At 39.5% G+C, this 23,011-nt stretch overlaps 1 protein-coding gene across 5 annotated transcripts in view; it reads right to left on the reverse strand.

Annotated features, from left to right (window-relative positions):
- The window catches only part of LOC128691376 (streptococcal hemagglutinin), a 257,026-nt gene that overhangs the window by 165,426 nt on the left and 68,589 nt on the right, over nucleotides 1-23,011 (reverse strand). For 4 of the 5 annotated variants that reach the window (XM_053780219.2, XM_053780217.2, XM_053780221.2 and 1 more), the window contains one exon: nucleotides 4,688-4,827. In XM_053780219.2, the coding sequence (XP_053636194.1) occupies nucleotides 4,688-4,827 (140 nt within the window). Of the gene's footprint in view, nucleotides 1-4,687; nucleotides 4,831-23,011 lie in introns of all 5 variants that reach the window. The other variant, XM_053780218.2, reaches the window with a different exon arrangement.

Here is a 23,011-nt window from a genome sequence, read left to right on the forward strand (position 1 = left end):
TATATTTTCATATAGTCGGACTTGAGTCCTGGAAATGGGAAGTACAATGCCTGCACTTTAAAGGAGGGGTTTGGGATATTGGCAGTTTGGAGGGATATGTTGTGTATCTTTATACGTATATGCTTCTAAACTGTTGTATTCTGAGCACCTCTGCAAAAGCAGTGATAATGTGTGAGTGTGGTGAAAGTGTTGAATGATGATGAAAGTATTTTCTTTTTGGGGATTTTCTTTCTTTTTTTGGGTCACCCTGCCTCGGTGGGAGACGGCCGACTTGTTGAAAAAAAAAAAAAAAAAAAAAAATACACAAATACAGTTACATAGAATTATCATACATAGCAGCATATGTGTAGAGAACCTAGGATAACCCATGGAACTAAAACCTCTTTAAAACTTCCTTAACCCTTAAACAGTCCAAACAGATCGAGGTTCAAATTCGTAGTGCTACAAAAGTAGATCTACTTTTTTTACATATTTTCAAATATAACAAAAAAATGTAGATAAAAGTTTTTTTTACACGTTTTCAAATGTAAAACAAAAAAGATCTACATTTTTTTACATACTTTCAGATGTTGAAAAAACGTATATATAAGTTTGGACCGTTTAAGGGTTAAAAAACAATGATCTTCAACACTTTCAGGGTCAAAACCCTCAATCCTTAACTCTCATTCGGGGTCGAAAAATATTGGAAAAAAAAAATTCTTATGAAATGATAAGAAACTTTTTCTGATCATAATGACACCAAAAGTATGAAATTTGATGGAAAACTTACAGAATTATGCTCTCGCAAAGTTAGCGGTATCAACGATGTTTACGCATTAGCGATTTTGCCCACTTTGAGCCCTATTTTCAGCCAATTCCAATGTTTCAGTCTATTAAAATCATAGCTATTTCGCTAGAATTCCATTTGTTCTATCGACTGAGTACAAGAAACTGCTCATTTACTGATTTCAACTACTCAAAGAGGTCAGAAATTGGCAATTTGGCCAATTTCACACAAATTTCAAAAGATGCCAATTTCAAAATAGGGTCCAGAATAAACAAGACAAACATTCTTGGCACTAAAATAACATTTTATCTGTTCAGCAGTCAAGTCTCCAGGCCCCTCTTACATCACTTTTGCTTTCCATTTTGAATTTTTATTCTCTCAAAAAATAAAAGATTTACTGTTATGTATACTACTGCAACATTCTAAAATCGATATAAAAAATATTAGCGTACTTGTGCAAGAATATTACACTCACCAGTTGACATGTATTGGACGCATAGCGTAATTTGTTTACTCTTGAACATCAGCAAAAATCGAACATTTTCACTACTTTGCACTCAATTTCAAGGTACTTGTCATCATGAAACCAATCAAAATTATCTCTATTTCTGTAATACAGTAGTACCTAGAGTTACAAACTTAATTCATTCCAGAAGGCTGTTCGAGTGCTGATACCAAACAAATTTGTTCCTATAAAGAATAATGTAAATTAGATTAGTCTGTTTCAGACCCCCAAAAATACACTTACAAAAGCAATTACGGAAATACACATACATAATTGTTCGAGTTAGGAGCTGTTCGAAACTCGAGGCACCACTGTATATCTTCCATTCTAACAAATGAGACCAAGAAAATGAGAATACAACCATAAATACCATACAAAAATAGACTGCAAAGTCGCTGTTTTAAACCAAAAACCCGGTCGGAGTTTTTTTTTTCTCATTATGCACTGTGTGTTGCAGGATTTTTTTTATACTGCGCACACTGACCATGCAGACCCATTCTTTCACATCTAGGCCTACCAAGCTTTTCCCACTTGATCTGAGAGCACTAGAATTTATGCGTACTAGTACGTTACCAATACTGGCGCGTAAGATGTACTAGTACGTCAAAATCCGTGAAAGGGTTAAATTATTTTAACCCTTAAACAGTTCAAACGTATGTATACATTCTCTCGTGTAGTGCCCTGAATATTTTGAGAATTTTTTTTTTTTTATTGGAAAAAAGAGCATGTGTTACCCTGGCATCCCCAATTTTTTTCATATGGCGTACACATGAGTGCGCACACCCATTCTCTCATGTCTACGCGACTCAGGCCTATCGTGCCAATGTTGAACGAATGACACATGAAACGTATATATACGTTTGGGGAGCTACGCAAGAGAACGCATATATACATTTGGACTGTTTAAGGGTTAATATTCAATTTCATTCGTGCACCTGACAAGATCCTCTGCAAAATATAAAGAATGAATAAAAATTACATTTTGTATTACACATGGATGTCTAATTTAACCCTTTCAGGGTCGAGAGGCCCTCTCCTAAACTTGTTCTCGGGGTCGAAAATTTTTTGGGGGAAAAAAAAAAATTATTGTTTCTTATGAAAAGACAGAGAATCTTTTCCTGATCATAATGACACCAAAGGTATGAAATTTGATGGAAAACTTACGAAATTATGCTCTCGTAAAGTTAGCAGTCTCGATGATGATTACGCATTGGCAATTTCGCCCACTTTGAGCCCTATTTTCGGCCAATTCCAGTGTACTAGTCGACAAAATTCATAACTATTTCGCTAGAACTCCATTTTTTCTATCGAATGAGTACAAGAAACCACCCATTTCCCGATTTCAACTATCCAATAAAGTGGTTAGAAATTGGCAATTTTGCCAATTTCACACAAATTTCAAAAGATGCCAATTTACAAATAGGGTCCCAAATAAAAAAAGACATACATTCCTGGCACTAAAATAACATTTGCTCTGTTCATTAGTCATGTCCCCAGGCCCCTCTTACTTTTCCTTTGCTATCCACTTTGAATTTTTCTCACAAAAAATAGAAGATTTACTGTTATGCAGACTACTGCATTAGTGTAGAAATGGTATAAATAATATCAGCACACTTGTGAAAGAATATTAGACTCACCAGTTGACGTGTATTGGACGCGTGGCATGATTTGTATACTTTTGAACTTTGGCAAAAATCAAACATTTCTGCTACTTTGAGCTCAATTTCAAGGTACTTTTCATTGTGAAACCAATCAAAATCTTCTCAATTTCTGTAATATATCTTCCATTCTATAAACTGAGACCAGGAAAACTAGAATACAACCATAAATACCATATGAAAATACAGTGCAAAGTCATTGTTTTAAACCAAAAACACGGTCAAAGTTTTTTTCTTCTCATTACACACTGTGTGCTGCAGAATTTTTTTATACTGTGCACACTGACCACATCAATCCATTCTTTCATATGCAGGCTGTTATGCAGGGTTCTGCATGACATTGTAATGTTGTTATGCAGGGTTCTGCATGGCACTGTAATGTATATACAGTAGTGAAGGGTGTCATAATAGTATGAATGTTATAATTGTAAAGCATAATTTTATAATTCATAATGTGCTTTTGGGGGTACTGTAAAGTAGGTTAAACTATAATTATAAAGAAATCCTACTAGGGATTTATTTTCCAACTGTGTTTGGGTACGTGGGGTAAGCGTGGCTTGGGGCAGTCACATGGAATCAGCATGGTGTGGAGACTGGCATCGGAGATGCTGTGTATTTAAGCTAAGTTTGTAGTTGTGTACTCCTTTTGTTTAGCTAACCCAAGCCATAGGCTCTTCTATGGCTTACCTGTATGCCCACCTGGGCTCTGACATGGTCAGGGTGCAGTGGGATGAGTGAAGAAATAAGAAATGGGGTTGGTATTGGAGTAGAGTCGGCCTGGTGCTGACTAGGTCGAGTGTTATGGTTACTGGACTGCCAACCAGCTGTTTCTTGTGTACCGTCATTTGGGCGTTTTAGGATGGTGTTCCTAGAGTGTGTATATAGTGTTATGCTGAATAAATAGATATATTTTCCTAACTAGGATTTTTGCCTAACCCTCTATTAACCAACCCACTGAAGTAACAAATACTGGTTTAGCGCTTTCTGTTTTGACTGGGATAGCCCTGGGTGACCTGTTTATGCCTGAGATGTGTGTAACTTTTACCTTTGCCCTTAGATAAGGCTCAAGCCCCCAGCTATCCCACTTTTCTGTATAACAAGGCCTACCAGCTTTCTCTTGCTAGATTTGAAGGCGCTAGAATTTAGGCGTACTAGTACATCAATAACCCTGGTGCTTAAGCCATACTAGTATGTTGGAAACCCTGAAAGGGTTAACTCTAGCTTTTAATTAAACATTTCTTTCTTAGCCTATTCTCATTTTTTAAAAGCCTTTTCAAAATGAAATTTTCTTAATTCTTCACATTATGGCAATCCACTCAACTTTTACTTCATTTTGTCATATACAGCAAATATAAATACAACATAATCCATTCCCCAACAACTAATAAATACAACACCAATATACTGAAATATTTAACATCCCAAAATCAAATGAACCATTTAATGGCCTCTTATTAACAATCAAGAGTAAATTTCAAGCTATTTAATAAACATACATTTATCATCATTTACATTAATGATATTATCAATATAAGAAGTACTAAACCTATAGGGGTTCATACAGTGTCTGGGAAAGGGAGGCAATCACATTAAATCCAAGAAAGGGGAAACAAGTCCAATTCCTTGGTCAAGAACCCCTCACCAGCATCAAGAAACCCCATGAGGGAGGTCTATTATACTATAATAAATATGTACTTCAAGTATGTACAAGTCACAGAAATTCATAAATTGGTTAATAACTGTGCATAGTAAGCTCACCTGTACAGAAAGGTTGCAAGAGGCTGCACTTCACTAACATCTCCTTGAACAGTGCCAGCAAGGTGTTCCCAACCAGACAGCACAGCACTGACTCGATTCTCATAGCTTACACCCGGTCGAATTAGCTGACTCTCAATTTCCTGCTGACAAAGAACAAGTGTCATATCAATGAATCCAATGCTTTTTGTATAATCATTTTACATTACAGAAATAAGATATGAACAAAGTGGAGATGGCAAATCTACTAATCTAATGCTTGTCACAACAACAATCTGTAGCAAATGTGCCTTATAATTATATTTTTTTTAACACAGCGGGCATTTTCAACCAAGCCAGGGTACCCGAAAAAGAAGAAACTTCTTCATCTCTCACTCCATCACTGTCTTGTCAGAGGTGTGCCTACACCTCTGACAAGACAGTGATGGAGTCCAGGCACTGTATTTCCCACCTTCAGGACTCAAGTCCAGCTTGCCGGTTTCCCTGAATCCCTTCATAAACGTTACCTTGCTCACACTCCAACAGCACTTCAAGTCATAAAAACCTTTTGTCTCCACTCACTACTATTTAACACCCTCACACACTTGCTGAAAGTCCAAGCCCCTCACACACAAAACCTCATTTACCCCCTCCCTCCAACCTTTCCTAGAACTACCACTACCACACCTTCCTTCCACTGAAGATTTATACGCTCTCCAAGTCTTTATTTTGTTCTACCCTCTCTAAATGTCTGAACCCCTTCAACAACCCCTCCTCAGCCCTTTGGATAATACTTTTAGTAACCCTGCACCTCCTAATTCCCAAACTAAGGATTCTTTGCATTATATTCACACAGCACATTGCCCTCAGACATGACATTTCCATTGTCAGAAGCCTTTTCCTTGTTGCAACATTCACCACCCATGCTTCATACCCATATCAGAGCGTTGGTATAACTATACTCTCGCTCATTCCCGTCATTGCTTCCATGGATAATGTTCTTTGTCTCCACAGATTCCTCAGTGAACCACTCACCTTTTCCCCTCATCAGTTCTGTGATTCACTTCATCTTTCATAGACCCATTTGATGATATGTCCACTCTCAAATATCTGAATACATACATTTATTTATTTATTTATTTCCAATTTGAGCACACATACAGAGGTACAAAAAAATACAGATAAGAGCAGTATGCCAAAGCCACTTATACTATGCATAGCACTGACCATTCACTTACTCCACATGCCCTCCCTCCAATCTGATATCCAATCTTTCATTAGCTAAATTTTTTGTAATCCTCATCATCTTACTCTTTCCTCTACTCACTTTTAATTTCCTTCTTTTGCATACCCTAACAAACTCATCCACCAACCTCTGCAACTCCTCTTCAGAATCTCACAAAAGAACAGTGTCATCAGCAAAAAGCAACTGTGACAACTCCCACTTTATATCAGATTCTTTATCTTTTAATCCCACACCTCTTGCCAACACCCAAACATTCACTTCTCTTACAACCCCATCTATTAATATACTGAACAACCATGGTGACATCACACATCCTTGTCTAAAGCCTACTTTTACTGGAAATAATCTCCCTCTCTCCTACATACTCTAACCTGAGCCTCACTATCTTTATAAAAACTTTTCACTGCATTCAGTAACCTACTTCCTATTCCATACATTTGCAACATCTGCCACACTGCCCCCCAATCCACCCTATCATATGCCTTTTTCCAAATCCATAAATGCCACAAAAACCTCCCCTTAACCCTTACTTTTCACCTATACGTTTCACTGTAAACACTTGATCTACACACCCCCCCTACCTTTCCTAAAGCCTCCTTGTTCATCTGTGATCCTGCTCTCTGTCTTACTCTTAACCCTTTCAGTGTCGAGACCCCTGATACTTGACTCACTGTCATGAAATGATAATCTTTTCCCGATTGTAATGACACCAAAAGGACAAAATTTGATGGAAAACTTGCGAAATTATGCTCTCGTGAAGTTAGTGATCTCGGCGATATTTACACATCAGCGATTTCGCCCACTTTGAGCCCTATTTTCGGCCAATTCCATTGTTCCAGTCGACTAAAATCATAGCTATTTCGCTAGAATTCCATTTGTTCTAACGAGTACAAGAAACCATCCATTTATCGATTTCAACTACCCAATAAAGTGGTCAGAAATTGCAATTTGACCAATTTCACAAATTTCAAAAGATGCCAATTTCAAAATAGGGTCAAAAACAAACAGGGTAGACATTCCCGGCACTAAAATAACATTTTCTACGTTAATTAGTCATGTGTCCAGGCCCCTCTGTTACTCTTGCTTTCCATTTTGAATTTTTATTCTCACAAAAAACAGAAGATTTACTGTTATGCAGACTACTGCATTATTATAATAATCTGTATCTGTCTCTATCTGTCCCTGTCTGTCTCTATCTGCCTCTATGTCTGGCTGTCTCTGTCTATCCCTTTCAGGGTTTCCGATGTACTAGTATGGCTTACGCACCAGGGTTATTGATGTACTAGAACGCCTAAATTCTAGCGCCTTCAAATCTAGTGAGAGAAAGCTGGTAGGCCTACATGTGAAAGAATGGGTCTATGTGGTCAGTGTTTACCTGGAGTTTACCTGGAGAGAGTTCCAGGGGTCAACACCCCCACGGCCCGGTCTGTGACAAGGCCTCATGGTGGAACAGAGCCTGATCAACCAGGCTGTTACTGCTGGCTGCACACAATCCAACGTACGAGCCACAGCCCAGCTGGTCAGGTACCGACTTTAGGTGCTTGTCCAGTGCCTGCTTGAAGACAGCCAGGGGTCTATTGGTAATCCTCCTTATGTATGCTGGGAGGCAATTGAACAGTCTCGGGCCCCTCACACTTATTGTATTGTCTCTTAACATGCTAGTGACACCCCTGCTTTTCATTGGGGAGATGTTGCATCGTCTGCCGAATCTTTTGCTTTCGGAGAGAGTGATTTTCGTGTGCAAGTTTGGTACTAGTCCCTCTAGGATTTTCCAGGTGTATATAATCATGTATCTCTCCCGCCTGCATTCCAGGGAGTACAGGTTCAGGAACTTTAAGCGCTCCCAGTAATTGAGGTGTTTTATCTCCGTTATGCATGCCGTAAAGGTTCGCTGTACATTTTCTAGGTCAGCAATTTCACCTCCCTTGAAAGGCACTGTTAGTGTGCAGCTATATTCCAGCTTAGATAGAACAAGCGACCTGAAGAGTGTCGTCATGGGCTTGGCATCCCTAGTTTTGAAGGTTCTCATTATCCATGTGTGCAGTATAAAAAAAATCCTGCAGCACAGTGCGTAATGAGAGAAAAAAAAAACTTTGACCGTGTTTTTGGATTAAAACAGCGACTTTCCAGTGTATTTTCGTATGGTATTTATGGTTGTATTCTAGTTTTCCTGGTCTCATTTTATAGAATGGAAGACATATTACAGAAATTGAGATGATTTTGACTGGTTTCACAATGAAAAGTACCTTGAAATTGAGCTCAAAGTAGCAGAAATGTTCGATTTTTACCAAAGTTCAAAAGTAAACAAATCATGCCAAGCGTCCAATACACGTCAACTGGTGAGTCTAATATTCTTTCACAAGTGCACTGATATTATTTATACCATTTCTACACTAATGCAGTAGTCTGCATAACAGTAAATCTTCTATTTTTTGTGAGAATAAAAATTCAAAGTAGAAAGCAAAAGAAATATAAGAGGGGCCTGGAGATGTGACTAACGAACAGAGAACTTGTTATTTTAGTGCCAGGAATGTCTGTCTTGTTTATTCTGGACCCTATTTGGAAATTGACATCTGAAATTTGTGTGAAATTGGCAAAATTGCCAATTTCTAACCACTTTATTGGATAGTTGAAATTGATAGATGGGTGGTTTCTTGTACTCATTTGATAGAAAAAATGGAGTTCTAGCGAAATAAATATGATTTTTGTCGACTAGTACACAGGAATTAGCCGAAAATAGGGCTCAAAGTGTGCGAAATCGCCGATGTGTAAACATCGTCGAGACCGCTAACTTCGCGAGAGCATAATTCCGTAAGTTTACCATCAAATTTCATACTTTTGGTGTCATTATGATTGGGAAAAGATTCTTTATCATTTGATAAGAAAAAATAATTTTTTGTTTCCGAAAAATTTTCAACCCTGAGAATGAGTTTAGGAGAGGGCCTCATGACCCTGAAAGGGCTATCTGTCTATATCTGTCTCTGTCTCTATCCATCTCTGTCTATCTCTGTCTGTCTCTATCTCTGTCTGTCTCTGTCTCTGTCTCACAGGTACACACAAATACAATTATACATAGTGTAAATTACCTAGGATAACCTAAAAAAAATCTGAAGTGCTATACTGTGCTTGTAGATATAAAACATAAGAATACCTGTTGGTTCACAGTGGCTCTCTCTGAGACAGACAAGCAGAGAGATGGAAAGAGACAAGCAGACAGAGAGAGAGATAATCAGAGACAGATACAAGTTTTTTGGGGGGCCCATGGTGGCTTATTTAGCAGTTATAAGCACTAAAATCACTGGAATACAAAATGCATCACAGGTACACATGGAACCATCCACAGTGGCTTGTAAACAATGGCACACTAGCTGAAGGCAGGGCAGCTGAGGCGTGCGCAGGCTGGACAGACAGGCGGATGCGTTCGGGACGAATGTCCTTACCCGAGTTTTTCATCGTTGCCCGATTTTATCGTTAGTCGAGGGTCCAGCGTATATATATATATAAATAAGACATAGAGTTGATATTAGCGAAATATTCAAGGAGTATTTTGTCCTGTCTCCAGACAAACTCGTCTGCTGTCGATGCCTACAATACCACTACGTGAATGACATCTTCATTCTAGAGTACATATCAGGTTTCTGAATTGTGATAGATAAATAAGTCATATAGATGATATTAGCAAAATCATGAAGTATTTTGTCATGCTTCCTGAGAGCTGGAATGGATTAATTGCATTTCAATTACGTAATTTAAATGAGGAAAAGTGACTCTGCAAACGAGCAAGGTCATTTAATGGATTAAACTTGTAAGTAGAAGTTCCACTGACTGACTGACTGTCTGTCTGTCTGTCTGTGTCTGTGTGTCTGTCCGTACGAGTGTTTTTTTTTATACAAGTCGGCCGTCTCCCACCGAGGCAGGGTGATCCAAAAAGAAAGAAAATCCCCAAAAAGAAAATACTTTCATCATCATTCAACACTTTCACCTCATAGATAATCAGTGTTTCTGCAGAGGTGCCCAGACCACAACAGTTTAGAAGCATATATGTATAAAGATACACAACATATCCCTCCAAGCTGCCAATATCCTGAAACCCCTCCTTTAGAGTGCAGGCATTGTACTTCCCATTTCCAGGACTCAAGTCCGGCTATAAAAATAACCGGTTTTCCTGAATATTACCCTGCTCACACTCCAACAGATCGTCAGGTCCCAAATACCATTCGTCTCCATTCACTCCTATCAAACACGCTCATGCACGCCTGCTGGAAGTCCAAGCCCCTCGCCCGCAAAACCTCCCTTACCCCTTCCTTCCACCCTTTTCAAGGACGACCCCTAGCCCGCCTTCCTTCCCCTACAGATTTAAATGCTCTCCATGCCATTCTACTTTGATTCATTCTCTCTAAATGACCAAACCACCTCAACAACCCCTCTTCAGCCCTCTGACTAATACTTTTATTAACTCCACACCTTCTCCCAATTTCCACACTCCGAATTTTCTGCATAATATTTACTCCACACATTGCCCTTAGACAGAACATCTCCACTGCCTCCAACCACCTCCTCGCTGCTGCATTCACAACCCAAGCTTCACACCCATATAAGAGTGTTGGTACTACTATACTTTCATACATTCCTTTCTTTGCCTCCATAGATAACATTTTTTGTCTCCACATATACCTCAATGCACCACTCACCTTTTTTCCCTCATCAATTCTATGATTAACCTCATCCTTCATAAATCCATCCGCCGACACGTCAACTCCCAAGTATCTGAAAACATTCACTTCTTCCATTCTCCTCCTCCCCAATTTGATATCCAATTTTTCTTTAACTAAATCACTTGATACCCTCATCACCTTACTCTTTTCTATGTTCACTTTCAACTTTCTACCTAATGGCAGAAAGGTGGGCTGGTGCAAGTATGAGTAGTGGGGGGGGGGGGGTTTGAAGAGGGTTGGAAGAGTTTTAAAAATGCAGTATCAGAATGTGAGGCAGAAGTTTGTGGTTATAGGAGGGTGGGTGCAGGAGGAAAGAGGAGTGATTGGTGGAATGATGAAGTAAAGGGTGTGATACAAGAGAAAAAGTTAGCTCATGAGAGGTTTTTACAAAGCAGGAGTGTTATAAGAAGAGCAGAGTATATGGAGAGTAAAAGAAATGTGAAAAGAGTGGTGAGAGAGTGCAAAAGGAGAGCAGATGATAGAGTGGGAGAGACACTGTCAAGAAATTTTAATGAAAATAAGAAAAAAATTTGGAGTTAAACAAGTTAAGAAAGCCTAGAGAACAAATGGATTTATCAGTTAAAAACAGAGTAGGGGAGTTAGTAGATGGGGAGATGGAGGTTTTGGGTAGATGGCAAGAATATTTTGAGGAACTTTTAAATGTCGACAAAGAAAGGGAAGCAGTAATTTCATGCACTGGCCAGGGAGGTATACCATCTTTTAGGAGTGAAGAACAGGATGTGAGTGTGGGGGAGGTGCGTGAGGCATTACGTAGAATGAAAGGGGGTAAAGCAGCTGGAACTGACGGGATCATGACAGAAATGTTAAAAGCAGGGAGGGATATAGTGTTGGAGTGGTTGGTATTTTTGTTTAATAAATGTATGAAAGAGGGGAAGGTACCTAGGGATTGGCAGAGAGCATGTATAGTCCCTTTATATAAAGGGAAGGGGGACAAAAGAGATTGTAAAAATTATAGGAATAAGTTTAAATAAGTTTAATCTATAGTTTATCTCTATAAGTTTAATCTATAGCTCCATAAGCCTATAAGGCTTATGGATCTATAGATATTAAAGTGATTCCTCCAGAACTCACTTAGGGTCAACTTAGTGTCTGTGGTCACTTCAAAGCACTTTTCAGACACTGCTTTTGTGTAGTTTTTTGAAGTTAGAAATGAGACGCTGCTCCATGGGCTGGAGGAGAGGAGTGGTGTTAGGAGGCAAGAACTTCACTGTTATAAAACTGAAGTCCCTAGACAAGAGGTCTACTAAGTTTGGAGGATGAGCAGGAGCACTGTCCATTAACAGGAGGCACTCGAGTGGCAAATTACTGTCTAGGAAGTATTTTCTCACACTGGGGCCAAACACTTCATCGACCCACTCTTGGAAAATTTGCCTTGTGACCCATGCCTTATTATTTGCTTTCCACAAGACACAACTTGTTCTTTATGACATTGTTTTTCTTAAACACTCTGGGATTTTCTGAATGATACACAAGTAAAGGCTTCACTTTAAAATCACCACTAGCATTAGCACGGAACAAAAGAGTTAGCCTGTCTTCCATAGGCTTTTGTCCTGGGAGTGCCTTTTCCTCCTGAGTAATGTAGGTCCTCTTTGGAATTTTCTTCCAAAACAGGCCTGTTTCGTCACAATTGAACACTTGTTGGGGTTTGAATTTTTCAGTGTCTACGTAAACCTTAAATTCCTCTACAAACTTCTCAGCCGCCCGTTTGTTTGAACTGGCTGCCTCACCATGCCTTACAACATTGTGTATGCCGCTACGCTTCTTAAATCTGTCAAACCAGCCTCTGCTGGCCTTAAATTCACTATCAGCACTGGTTCCAGGAGTTTTCTGTACCAGATCGGCATGCAACTTCCTTGCCTTTTCACAAATAATCGTCTCTGAAACACTATCACCTGCCATCTCTTTATACAACAACAACTTCTCAACCTGATCGATTGTCTGTGGTCTTTTTTTGGTTAGCATATTAACACCTTTCACAACATCAGCTTCCTTGATTTGTTCTTTCTCTGCCAGGATAGAAGCGATGGTCGACTTGTTTTTCCCATAAATCCTGGCAAGCTCAACAAGTTTCACACCACTCTCATACTTCTGTATTATTTCCTTCTTCACATCTATGGTGTTTCTCACTTTCTTTACCACAGGGGTACCACTAGCAAATTTCTTTGGGCCCATGGTAGCTTATTGAACGAGAATACAAGTTAGCGTTCACTCAAGCATCAACAAAGCCAGACTGGCGGGGACGCGGGCTGGCGGACAGGTCCAGTACCCAGGGGTTCGAACATAGGGGCGAGTTCGATAATAGGGACAAAGTTGGTTCGAAAAAAGCGGTCGAAAGGCAAAGAGTTCGATAAGCGATACATTCAAAATTTGAGGTTCCACTGTACAAGGATTGAGAACTTGGCGAGTTGAGTACAAGCGTAGCCCCTCTACTATATGTACCTATGGGTTTAGTGCTTCCCCATGATTATAATAATAATGATAATAATAATACAGTGGACCCCCGGTTTACGATATTACTATTTCATTCCAGAAGTATGTTCAGGTGCCAGTACTGACCGAATTTGTTCCCATAAGGAATACTATTGTGAATTAGATTAGTCCATTTCAGACCCCCAAACATACACATACAAACGCACTTACATAAATACACTTACATAATTGGTCGCATTGGGAGCTGATCGTAAACCGGGGGTCCACTGTAATCTACTATATGTACAATACTAAAGCAGGAGTCTATGAAGGCTATAGCACCAGCAAAGGGCATCACGGTAATTTCTAAGCAGTGGACCTCTGTCAATTAAAAGATGGTAAAGCTGCTGTTGACATTGTTGGCAGAGAAACAGCTCACAGGAGATACGTAGTGTAGCGAGATAAGCAAAAAAATTGTACATAGCAGTTCTTAAAAAAAGTGTGAACTCCTGACAGGATATGCCACTCCGCATTTCTTCTCCAAGGTATGTAAATGTCATATGTACACCAGATCTAATTCAGTTAGATTCACAAACTCTATTTTCTTTTATAATAACACCTCTGACGTTTTCATAGCGAGAATGCGCGACCACTCCTGACCACAATCCTTCTCCCTCCACCGACCATGTCATGATATATTCTATTCATTCTAGTGTGTATATCAGGTTTCTATGTTATTTACATTGTTTATTATGTCATATTAGATGAATTGTGACAGATAAATAAGCCATAGAGTTGATATTAGGGTTATTTTGTCATGCTTCCTGAGAACAGGAATTTAGCTGGAATGAATTAATTGCATTTAAAGTAATTTAAATAAGGAAAATTGACCCAGCGTACGAACAAATCAGGATACGAACAAGTCCACGGAACGGATTGAATTTGTAACCCGAGGTTCCACTGTGTATACACACACACACACACACACACACACACACACACACACACACACACACACAGTGGACCCTCAGGTAATGGCATTAATCCATTCTGGAGAGCTTGCCTTTAACCGATTTTGCCGTTAGCCGAATTAATTTTCCCCATAAGAAATGATGGAAATCCAATTAATCTGTTTCCGACAGCCAAAAGTATTAACAAAAAATATTTTTTTTTGAAGATTAACCCTTTCAGGGTCGAGAGGCCCTCTCCTAAACTTGTTCTCAGGGTTGAAAATTTTTCGGAAACAAAAAAAAAATTCTTTTCTTATGAAATGATAGAGAATCTTTTCCCGATCATAATGACACCAAAAGTATAAAATTTGATGGAAAACTTACAGAATTATGCTCTCGTAAAGTTAGCAGTCTTGACGATGTTTACACATCGGCAATTCCACCCACTTTGAGCCCTATTTTTGGCCAATTCCTGTGTACTAGTCGACAAAAATCATATTTATTTTGCTAGAACTCCATTTTTTTTTCTATCGAATGAGTACAAGAAACCACCCATTTACCAATTTCAACTATCCAATAAAGTGGTTAGAAATTGGCAATTTTGCCAATTTCACACAAATTTCAGAAGATGCCAATTTCCAAATAGGGACCAGAATAAACAAGAAAGACATTCCTGGCACTAAAATAACAAGTTCTCTGTTCATTAGTCACGTCCCCAGGCCCCTCTTATATTTCTTTTGCTTTCCACTTGGAATTTTTATTCTTACAAAAAATAGAAGGTTTACTGTTATGCAGACTACTGCATTAGTGTAGAAATAGTATAAATAATATCAGCGCACCTGTGAAAAAATATCAGACTCACCAGTTGACGTGTACAGCACGGCCCCACTTATACGACAGGTTAGGTTCCAGGCTACCGCCGTAGAGTGGAACACCCTTTTTTCCACTTATAAATGCATACAAACACTAGATAACAAGTTTACACTAACATATTAAGTTAGCAATAGAACCAGGCATCAAAAAAACAATAAAAAAGTACAATACACACATAGTGCACTCATTACTTACCTTAAAATATTTATAGTCTTTATCTAGGGTGAGACAATTAGTATTTATTGTAAGAAATCAAGTGTGGTATGTATGGTAATCAGCCAGGCTACCTTACCAGGCCACCCCACCCACACATACTATTCTATGATATTTAAGCATCCCAGAGCGATAAAATGTATATACAGTTCACTCATTACTTACCTTAAAATATTTGTAGTCTTAATGTAGGGTCAGGAGTAAGTAAATGAGATAAAACGAATAAATGAGAGAGAGAAAGAATGAGTACATGAGAGGGGACAGGCGCAGAGTTATGTAAACAAACCAGGCAAACGTAAGTTTTGTAAACAAACAGTGTACACGTCTGGTTTGTGTACAAGTTACATTGTGTACAGGTTGTCTCTACATTGATACGGTAGAATTAATAAAGAAGAACACTCCCATTCTCATGTAACATCATTTTGAGAAGAAATGAAGCTCTGAGTGAAGGCAATGGAAATAAGTCACACTGACTTTTTTGGGTTATCCTAGGTTCTCTACACATATGTTGTTGTGTATGATAATCTATGTAACTGTATTTGTGTATACCTGAATAAACTTACATACATACGAAAGGAATAATTTTCTACAGTTACCCCCAGTAACACATTTTCTCTTATGTTAGATTAGAGAAAATGTTATTCTTGGCATCACTTGTACAAGTTATCTGGCTACCATATCTTATATTTATGTTTATTTATTCTATTGTGGGGTGTATTTATCATCTTTTTATGTTATGTATCGTGTTTATTATATAATTTTGAAAAAAATATCATGGATGGATTAATGAAAATGTGTATATTAACGTAATATATGACATTTAATGAGACTCGGTGAGTATTGTTATTATTATTATTTCTAATATGGCGTCACTTGTGCAAGTCGTCTGCTACCACATCTCACATTTATGTTTATTTATTCTGTGGGGTGTATTTATCTTATTTATATGTTATGCATCGTGTTTATTATATAATTTTGAAAAAATATCATAGATGGATTAATGAAAATGTGTATATTAACGTAATATACGACATTTAAATGACTCGATGATTATTATTATTACTAATATGACGTCTGGAGACATAAGACACTTACCGATTTTAATGTGTACCTGCACGCCAGCACAGTATGTAAGTTTATTTAGGTACAGGTATACATAAGTATAATTATCAGAGTATATATAAAATATGAAATAACTTTTAAAAACATTTGAAATTTTGGAGTTTCCAGACAAAATGGAGAGACTCGGTGCTTACTGAGCTCACGGAGAATGTAAACAAACAGGGTGGGGCACGGTGACCGTATTAGAAAGTCAGGTGGGGGGAGCCGTATAGCGAGTTTTGGTCATAATTTGAAATGACCGTATTAGCGGAACGCCGTAAAGTGAAACGCCGTAAAGCGGGGCCCTACTGTATTGGACACTTGGCATGATTTGTTTACTTTTGAACTTTGGTAAAAATTGAACATTTCTGCTACTTTGAGCTCAATTTCAAGGTACTTTTCATTGTGAAACCAGTCAAAAATCATCTCAATTTCTGTAATATGTCTTCCATTCTATAAAATGAGACCAGGAAAACTAGAATACAACCATAAATACCACACGAAAATAAACTGCAAAGTCGCTGTTTTAATCCAAAAACACGGTCAAAGTTTTTTTCTCATTACGCACTGTGTGCTGCAGGATCTTTTTTTTATACTGTGCACACTGACCACATAGACCCATTCTTTCATATGTAGGCCTACCAGCTTTCTCTCGCTAGATTTGAAGGCGCTAGAATTTAGGCGTACTAGTAGAACAATAACCCTGGTGCGTAAGCTGTACTAGTACGTCGAAAACCCTGAAAGGGTTAAATATAGATATACATATAGAAAACAATGACATAAATATAAAGCACTAATAAAATGGATAAATGAACATTTAACATCACACATACCTTTACTGACTCTTGTTGGTGTATGGAAGGCAGGTAGGAGGCGAGAGGGAGACGAGTTTATTATGCTTCAATATGACGCTATCATCTCTATGGCTTATTTATCTATCACAATTCATCTGACATAATAAGCAATATTAATAACATAGAAGCATGATATATACTGTAGAATGAATAAAATGTTCCATAATGAATGAGACGAATAAGTGGTGGAAGTGTTGTTGTTGGGTTTATAAGGGCCACTGAGAGAAGCCATACATAGTGGTGGTGGTGGAGGTACCAGCAGAACCCACCACCACTGTTCACACTTAAACAATGAATGTAATTTATAAATAAGAAATATTTAATTTTAATTTATAAATAAGTAAGTTTATTCAGGTATATACAAATACAGTTACATAAATTATCATACATTGCAGCATGTGTGTAAAGTATCTAGGATAACCCAAAAAAGTCAGTGATTTATTTCCATTGGGGTCCTTTTATATTTATACTATTTACTTTTATACTTACACTTTTATATTTACACTTACCTTGGAGGAGATGTTAGTTTAATTAGTTAGTTTGATGGAGGAGATGCTGGTAGAGGTTTAAGGTAGTCGAAGATAGCAGGGCGGCGTTATGTTCATTGGCCCGATACACATCCAACAACATTGGAGTTACTTCCATGTCGTTTTTCTATCACTTACTCGCTTAACTTACTTGCTACACTGTTAATTCTACACTTTATCGCTGGCTGGCACTATAGCCTTTATCGATACCTGCTGCTTTAGTATCGTACATATCGTAGAATCATGGAATCACTGAAGAAGGCACATTCTCCCCTCTCTCTTCCTCCACTTTGGTACTTTGCTAAAAGTTTTTTCTTAATTCTTTTGTGTTTGTTTCCTTCTTTACCACAGGGCTGGCACTAGAAGCTTTCTTTGAACCCATGGTGGCTTATTTAGCAGTTACAAGCACTATAAAATGGAATAATACAAAATACATTGCATGTACGCATGGAATCGTCCTCTCTGGCTTGAAAACAATGGCACACTGGCTGTACATGCGCTCAGGCCACTCAAACACGTTTGGGACGAATGTCCTTAACCGAGTTCTTGGGCATTAGCCGAGCCAATATTCCGACACAAACATGCCGCTATCCGATGCCGCCGTTACCTGAGGGTCCACTGTACGTATATATATATACAGTGGAACCTCAGCTTACGAATTTAATCCATTCCATGACCTTGTTCATATCCTGATTTGTTCATATGCCGAGTCAATTTTCCTCATTTAAATTAATTACAATGGAATTAATCCATTCCAGCCTCACAGGAGGCTAATATGACATAATAAACAATATTAATAACATAGAAACATGATATATACTCTAGAATGAATAAAATAGGCCATAATATGGCAAGTGATGGCGACAGCGGCAGAAAGCATCCGCCATTTACTCGCCCACTCTAGTATCTTCCCAGTCCATAACCCCATACCTAGCTTGTGTTTATCTATGATTAGTGGTGAGGTTGTTACATATGTAATCACAGATGTGGTCAAGACAGATATATATACAGGTGAAGACATGATCACTGTGGCCACAGTTGTGGTGGTGGCAGCGGCAGCCACTGTGGAGGTGGTAGTAGTGGCAGCAGCCACAGTGGTGGTGGCGGCGGCCAGATGCCTCACTCTATGCTGCTGCCTTCTTTGTTTCTCTAGCTTTTTTCATAGTTTCTAATCGCTTCCTGAGCTTCTTGCTGACTGTACATGAATACTGTCTCTTTGGGTGAGGCACTGTGTAAGAAATTTGTACAATATAAGACAAAATTACGCATCCCAGGGGTCTGCTGCGGTCACTCAGAGCGGCATACCTCCTCTTCCTTTTAACTCATGGTTGACAATGAGATCACCATGGTCTAGCAGTACCTACAGCCACCCAGAGGGTTACCAATTTGTATTTTGAAGCATTTGGCACAAAAATAGGAAAAAAAAAATGACAAGAAATGACTAAAAACGACAACATATTATTATTACTATTATATTGTATTATTATTATTATTGTTATAATTATTATTCTTATTACATACATATTATTATAATTATTATTAATAGTGGACCCTCAACTAACGCCTTTAATCTGTTCCAGAGAGCTAGCCTTTAGCTGAATTAGCCGTTAGCCAAATTAATTTTCCCCATAAAAAATAATGGAAACAGAATTAATCCATTCCAGACACCCAACAGTATTAACCCTTTGACTGTTTCCGACGTATAAATACGTCTTACGAGCCAATGTTTCTGACGTATTTATATGCACAAATTCTAGCGGCTTCAAATCAAGCGCCAAAGGCCTGGTAGGCCTACACGAGAGAGAATGGGTCTCAGTGGTCGGTGTGCACCCTGTGAAAAAAATCTGGGACCCAGCGGTGCATTGTGGGAACGCCATGTTGTTAGTCCATTTTCACCATGCCTCTCGGTAAGAAGTTCCTCACTCCTCGGCGGATTGGAGGTCTTTTGTTCCCAAGTGATAGCTCTAACAGCGATGAAAATGTCAGTGACAGTGAATTCCAGGGTTTTGAAGTGAGTGTTACCAGAAAAAGTGCCCAGGATAACGTAATTAGTGATGAAAACCCAGATGACCCACAACCTTCCACCTCTGGTGCTGTGCCGGCTTGTTCACATTCACGTTCGCCTGTACCAGGACGAAAGAGGAAACTATTTGGTCGTGTACAACACCCAGATGATAGCAGTGATAGTGATTTCAAGGTCATTGAAAGCAGTTCTAGTGACAGTGAGAGTGAATATTCCCCAGTGAAGCGGCAGTATGTACGACGTAGCATGCGGTCTGGTAGTGTTTCATATGTTGTTCCAAGGGGAAGGAGAAACTCTGGGAGCACATCCCGTGGCCCTACACCACGACCTGATAGTGAAGATGACGATATTGTAACGATGGGTATGAATGGTGACAGTGAGGGAGGAGGCAGTGGTGGTGATAGTGAGGGTGGCACGGCCCATGTGGCACCATCAGCGGGCCACGCTACTACCCACGCTGCTGACGCAGCACAACAACCAGCCTCACCCTGCCCCACACTCCCACAACCTGCACCACCACAACCTGCACAACCACAACCTGCACAACCACAACCACGGTACAATATCCAGACCCCACCAGCAGACCGCATCTGGGATTGGCAGGACGGTGACGAGTTTGTTCCCAGTCCCCATGACTTTGATGAAACACAAAGTGGAATAAAGCCATCTTGTCCACTTGGGAACAATGCCAGTGAACTGGACTGCTTTGAGTTATTCTTCGATGAACCCCTGATGAACATCATTGTCAGGGAAACAAACACATACTGTGATTACACCATGGCAAATACAACTCTCTCACCAAAATCACGGCTACACAAGTGGAAGGAGACAACTGTGGCAGAGATGTACCTGTTTTTTGCCACAATAATGCTTATGCCACATGTGTATAAGCACACTGTCACCACATACTGAGCAACAGAATGCCTGATTTCAACTCCAGGTTTTAGTGACATTATAGGTGTCAATCGTTTCCTGATACTCTTACGTATGTTGCACTTTTCAGACAAAACCAGGCCTGACAGAAGCGACAGGTTATATAAGATCAGAAATGTGTTTATGTACCTGAAACAAAAGTGCTGCATGTATTTTTATCCCTTCAGGAAGCTTGTTATTGATGAGTCCTTGATTTTATTCAAAGGAAGACTCTCATTCAAGCAATATATACCAAGCAAGAGGAAACGCTTTGGTATAAAGCTATTTGTACTGTGTGATTGCAGAAGTGGTCTAGTTTTGGATATACAGTGGACCCCCACATACCGATGGCATCACAAAACGATTAATCCGCATACTGCTTGCTTTAATCGCAAAAATTTTGCCTCGCATACCGCTTAAAAACCCGCTCACCGATGTTCGTCCGAGACGCGTCCAATGTGCGCCCTCAGCCAGCCTCACATGTGCCGCCGGTGGCATTGTTTACCAGCCAGCCTCCGCGGTAACATCCAAGCATACAATCGGAATATTTCGTATTATTACAGTGTTTTCGGTGCTTTTTCTGGAAAATAAGTGACCATGGGCCCCAAGAAAGCTTCTAGTGCCAACCCTACAGCAATAAGGGTGAGAATTCCAATAGAGATGAAGAAAGAGATCATTGATAAGTATGAAAGTGGAGTGCGTATCGCCGACCTGGCCAGGTTGTACAAGAAACCCCAATCAACCATCACTACTATTGTGGGCACCAGAAAGGCAATCAAGGAAGCTGTTCTTGCCAAAGGTTTAACTGTGTTTTCGAAACAAAGATCGCAAGTGATGGAAGATGTTGAGAGACTCTTATTGGTGTGGATAAATGAAAAACAGCTAGCAGGAGATAGCGTCTCTCAAGAGATCATACGCGAAAAGGCTAGGAAGTTGCATGAGGATTTAATTAAAAAAATGCCTGCAACTAGTGATGATGTGAGTGAATTTAAGGCCAGCAAAGGTTGGTTTGAGAGATTTAAGAAGCGTAGTGGCATACATAGTGTGATAAGGCATGGTGAGGCTGCCAGTTCGGACCACAAAGCGGCTGAAAAATATGTGCATGAATTCAAGGAGTACATAGAGGCTGAAGGACTGAAACCTGAACAAGTGTTTAATTGTGATGAAACAGGCCTGTTTTGGAAGAAAATGCCAAGCAGGACCTACATTACTCAGGAGGAAAAGGCACTCCCAGGACATAAGCCTATGAAAGACAGGCTTACTTTGTTGATGTGTTCCAATACTACTGGTGATTGCAAAGTTAAGCCTTTATTAGTGTATCACTCTGAAACTCCCAGACCGTTCAGGCAAAAGAATGTCCTCAAGGAGAATTTGTGTGTGCTGTGGAGGGCAAACAGTAAGGCATGGGTCACTAGGGACTTTTTCTATGACTGGTTACACCATGCATTTGTCCCCAATGTGAAAGATTACCTAACTGAAAAGAAATTAGAACTTAAGTGCCTCCTGGTGTTAGACAATGCCCCTGGTCATCCTACAGACGTGGCAGAGCGACTTTATGGGGACATGAAATTCATTAACATCAAGTTTTTGCCTCCTAATACCACTCCTCTCCTGCAGCCCATGGACCAGCAGGTTATTGCAAACTTCAAAAAACTGTACACAAAAGCTCTGTTTGAAAGGTGCTTTGTAGTGACCTCAGAAACTCAACTGACTCTAAGAGAGTTTTGGAGAGAGCACTTTAATATCCTCAATTGTGTAAACCTTATAGGTAAGGCTTGGGAGGGAGTGATTAAGAAGACCTTGAACTCTGCTTGGAAGAAACTGTCACCAGAATGTGTAGACAAAAGGGATTTTGAAGGGTTTGAGGCTAACCCTGAGAGGATTATGCCAGTTGAGGAATCCATTGTGGCATTGGGAAAGTCCTTGGGGTTGGAGGTTAGTGGGGAGGATGTGGAAGAGTTGGTGGAGGAGGACAATGAAGAACTAACCACTGATGAGCTGATAGATCAACTTCAACAGCAAGAGGCCAGACCTGAGGAAACTGGTTCGAAGGAGGGGAGAGAGAAATTGAAGAAATTGCCTACTACAAAGATTAAGGAAATCTGTGCAAAGTGGCTTGAAGTGCAAACCTTCATGGATGAAAATCACCCTCACACAGCTATTGCAAGCCGTGCTGGTGACTATTACACTGACAATGTTGTGAAACACTTTAGGGAAGTCATAAAGGAACGAGAGGTACAGGCCACTATGGAGAGATATGTTGTGCGAAAGAAGTCCAGTGACTCTGAAGCTGGTCCTAGTGGCATTAAAAGAAGAAGGGAAGTAACCCCAGAAAAGGACTCGACACCTCAAGTCTTAATGGAAGGGGATTCCCCTTCTAAACACTAACACTCTCTCTCCCCTCCTCCCATCCCATCAATCATCACCAGATCTTCAATAAAAGTAAGTGTCATGTAAGTGTGCATGCCTTTTTCAGTTTGTGTGTATTAAAATTAACATTTCAT

Source organism: Cherax quadricarinatus, chromosome 36, assembly GCF_038502225.1.
Source record: "Cherax quadricarinatus isolate ZL_2023a chromosome 36, ASM3850222v1, whole genome shotgun sequence".
NCBI classification, from domain to species: Eukaryota; Metazoa; Arthropoda; class Malacostraca; order Decapoda; family Parastacidae; genus Cherax; species Cherax quadricarinatus.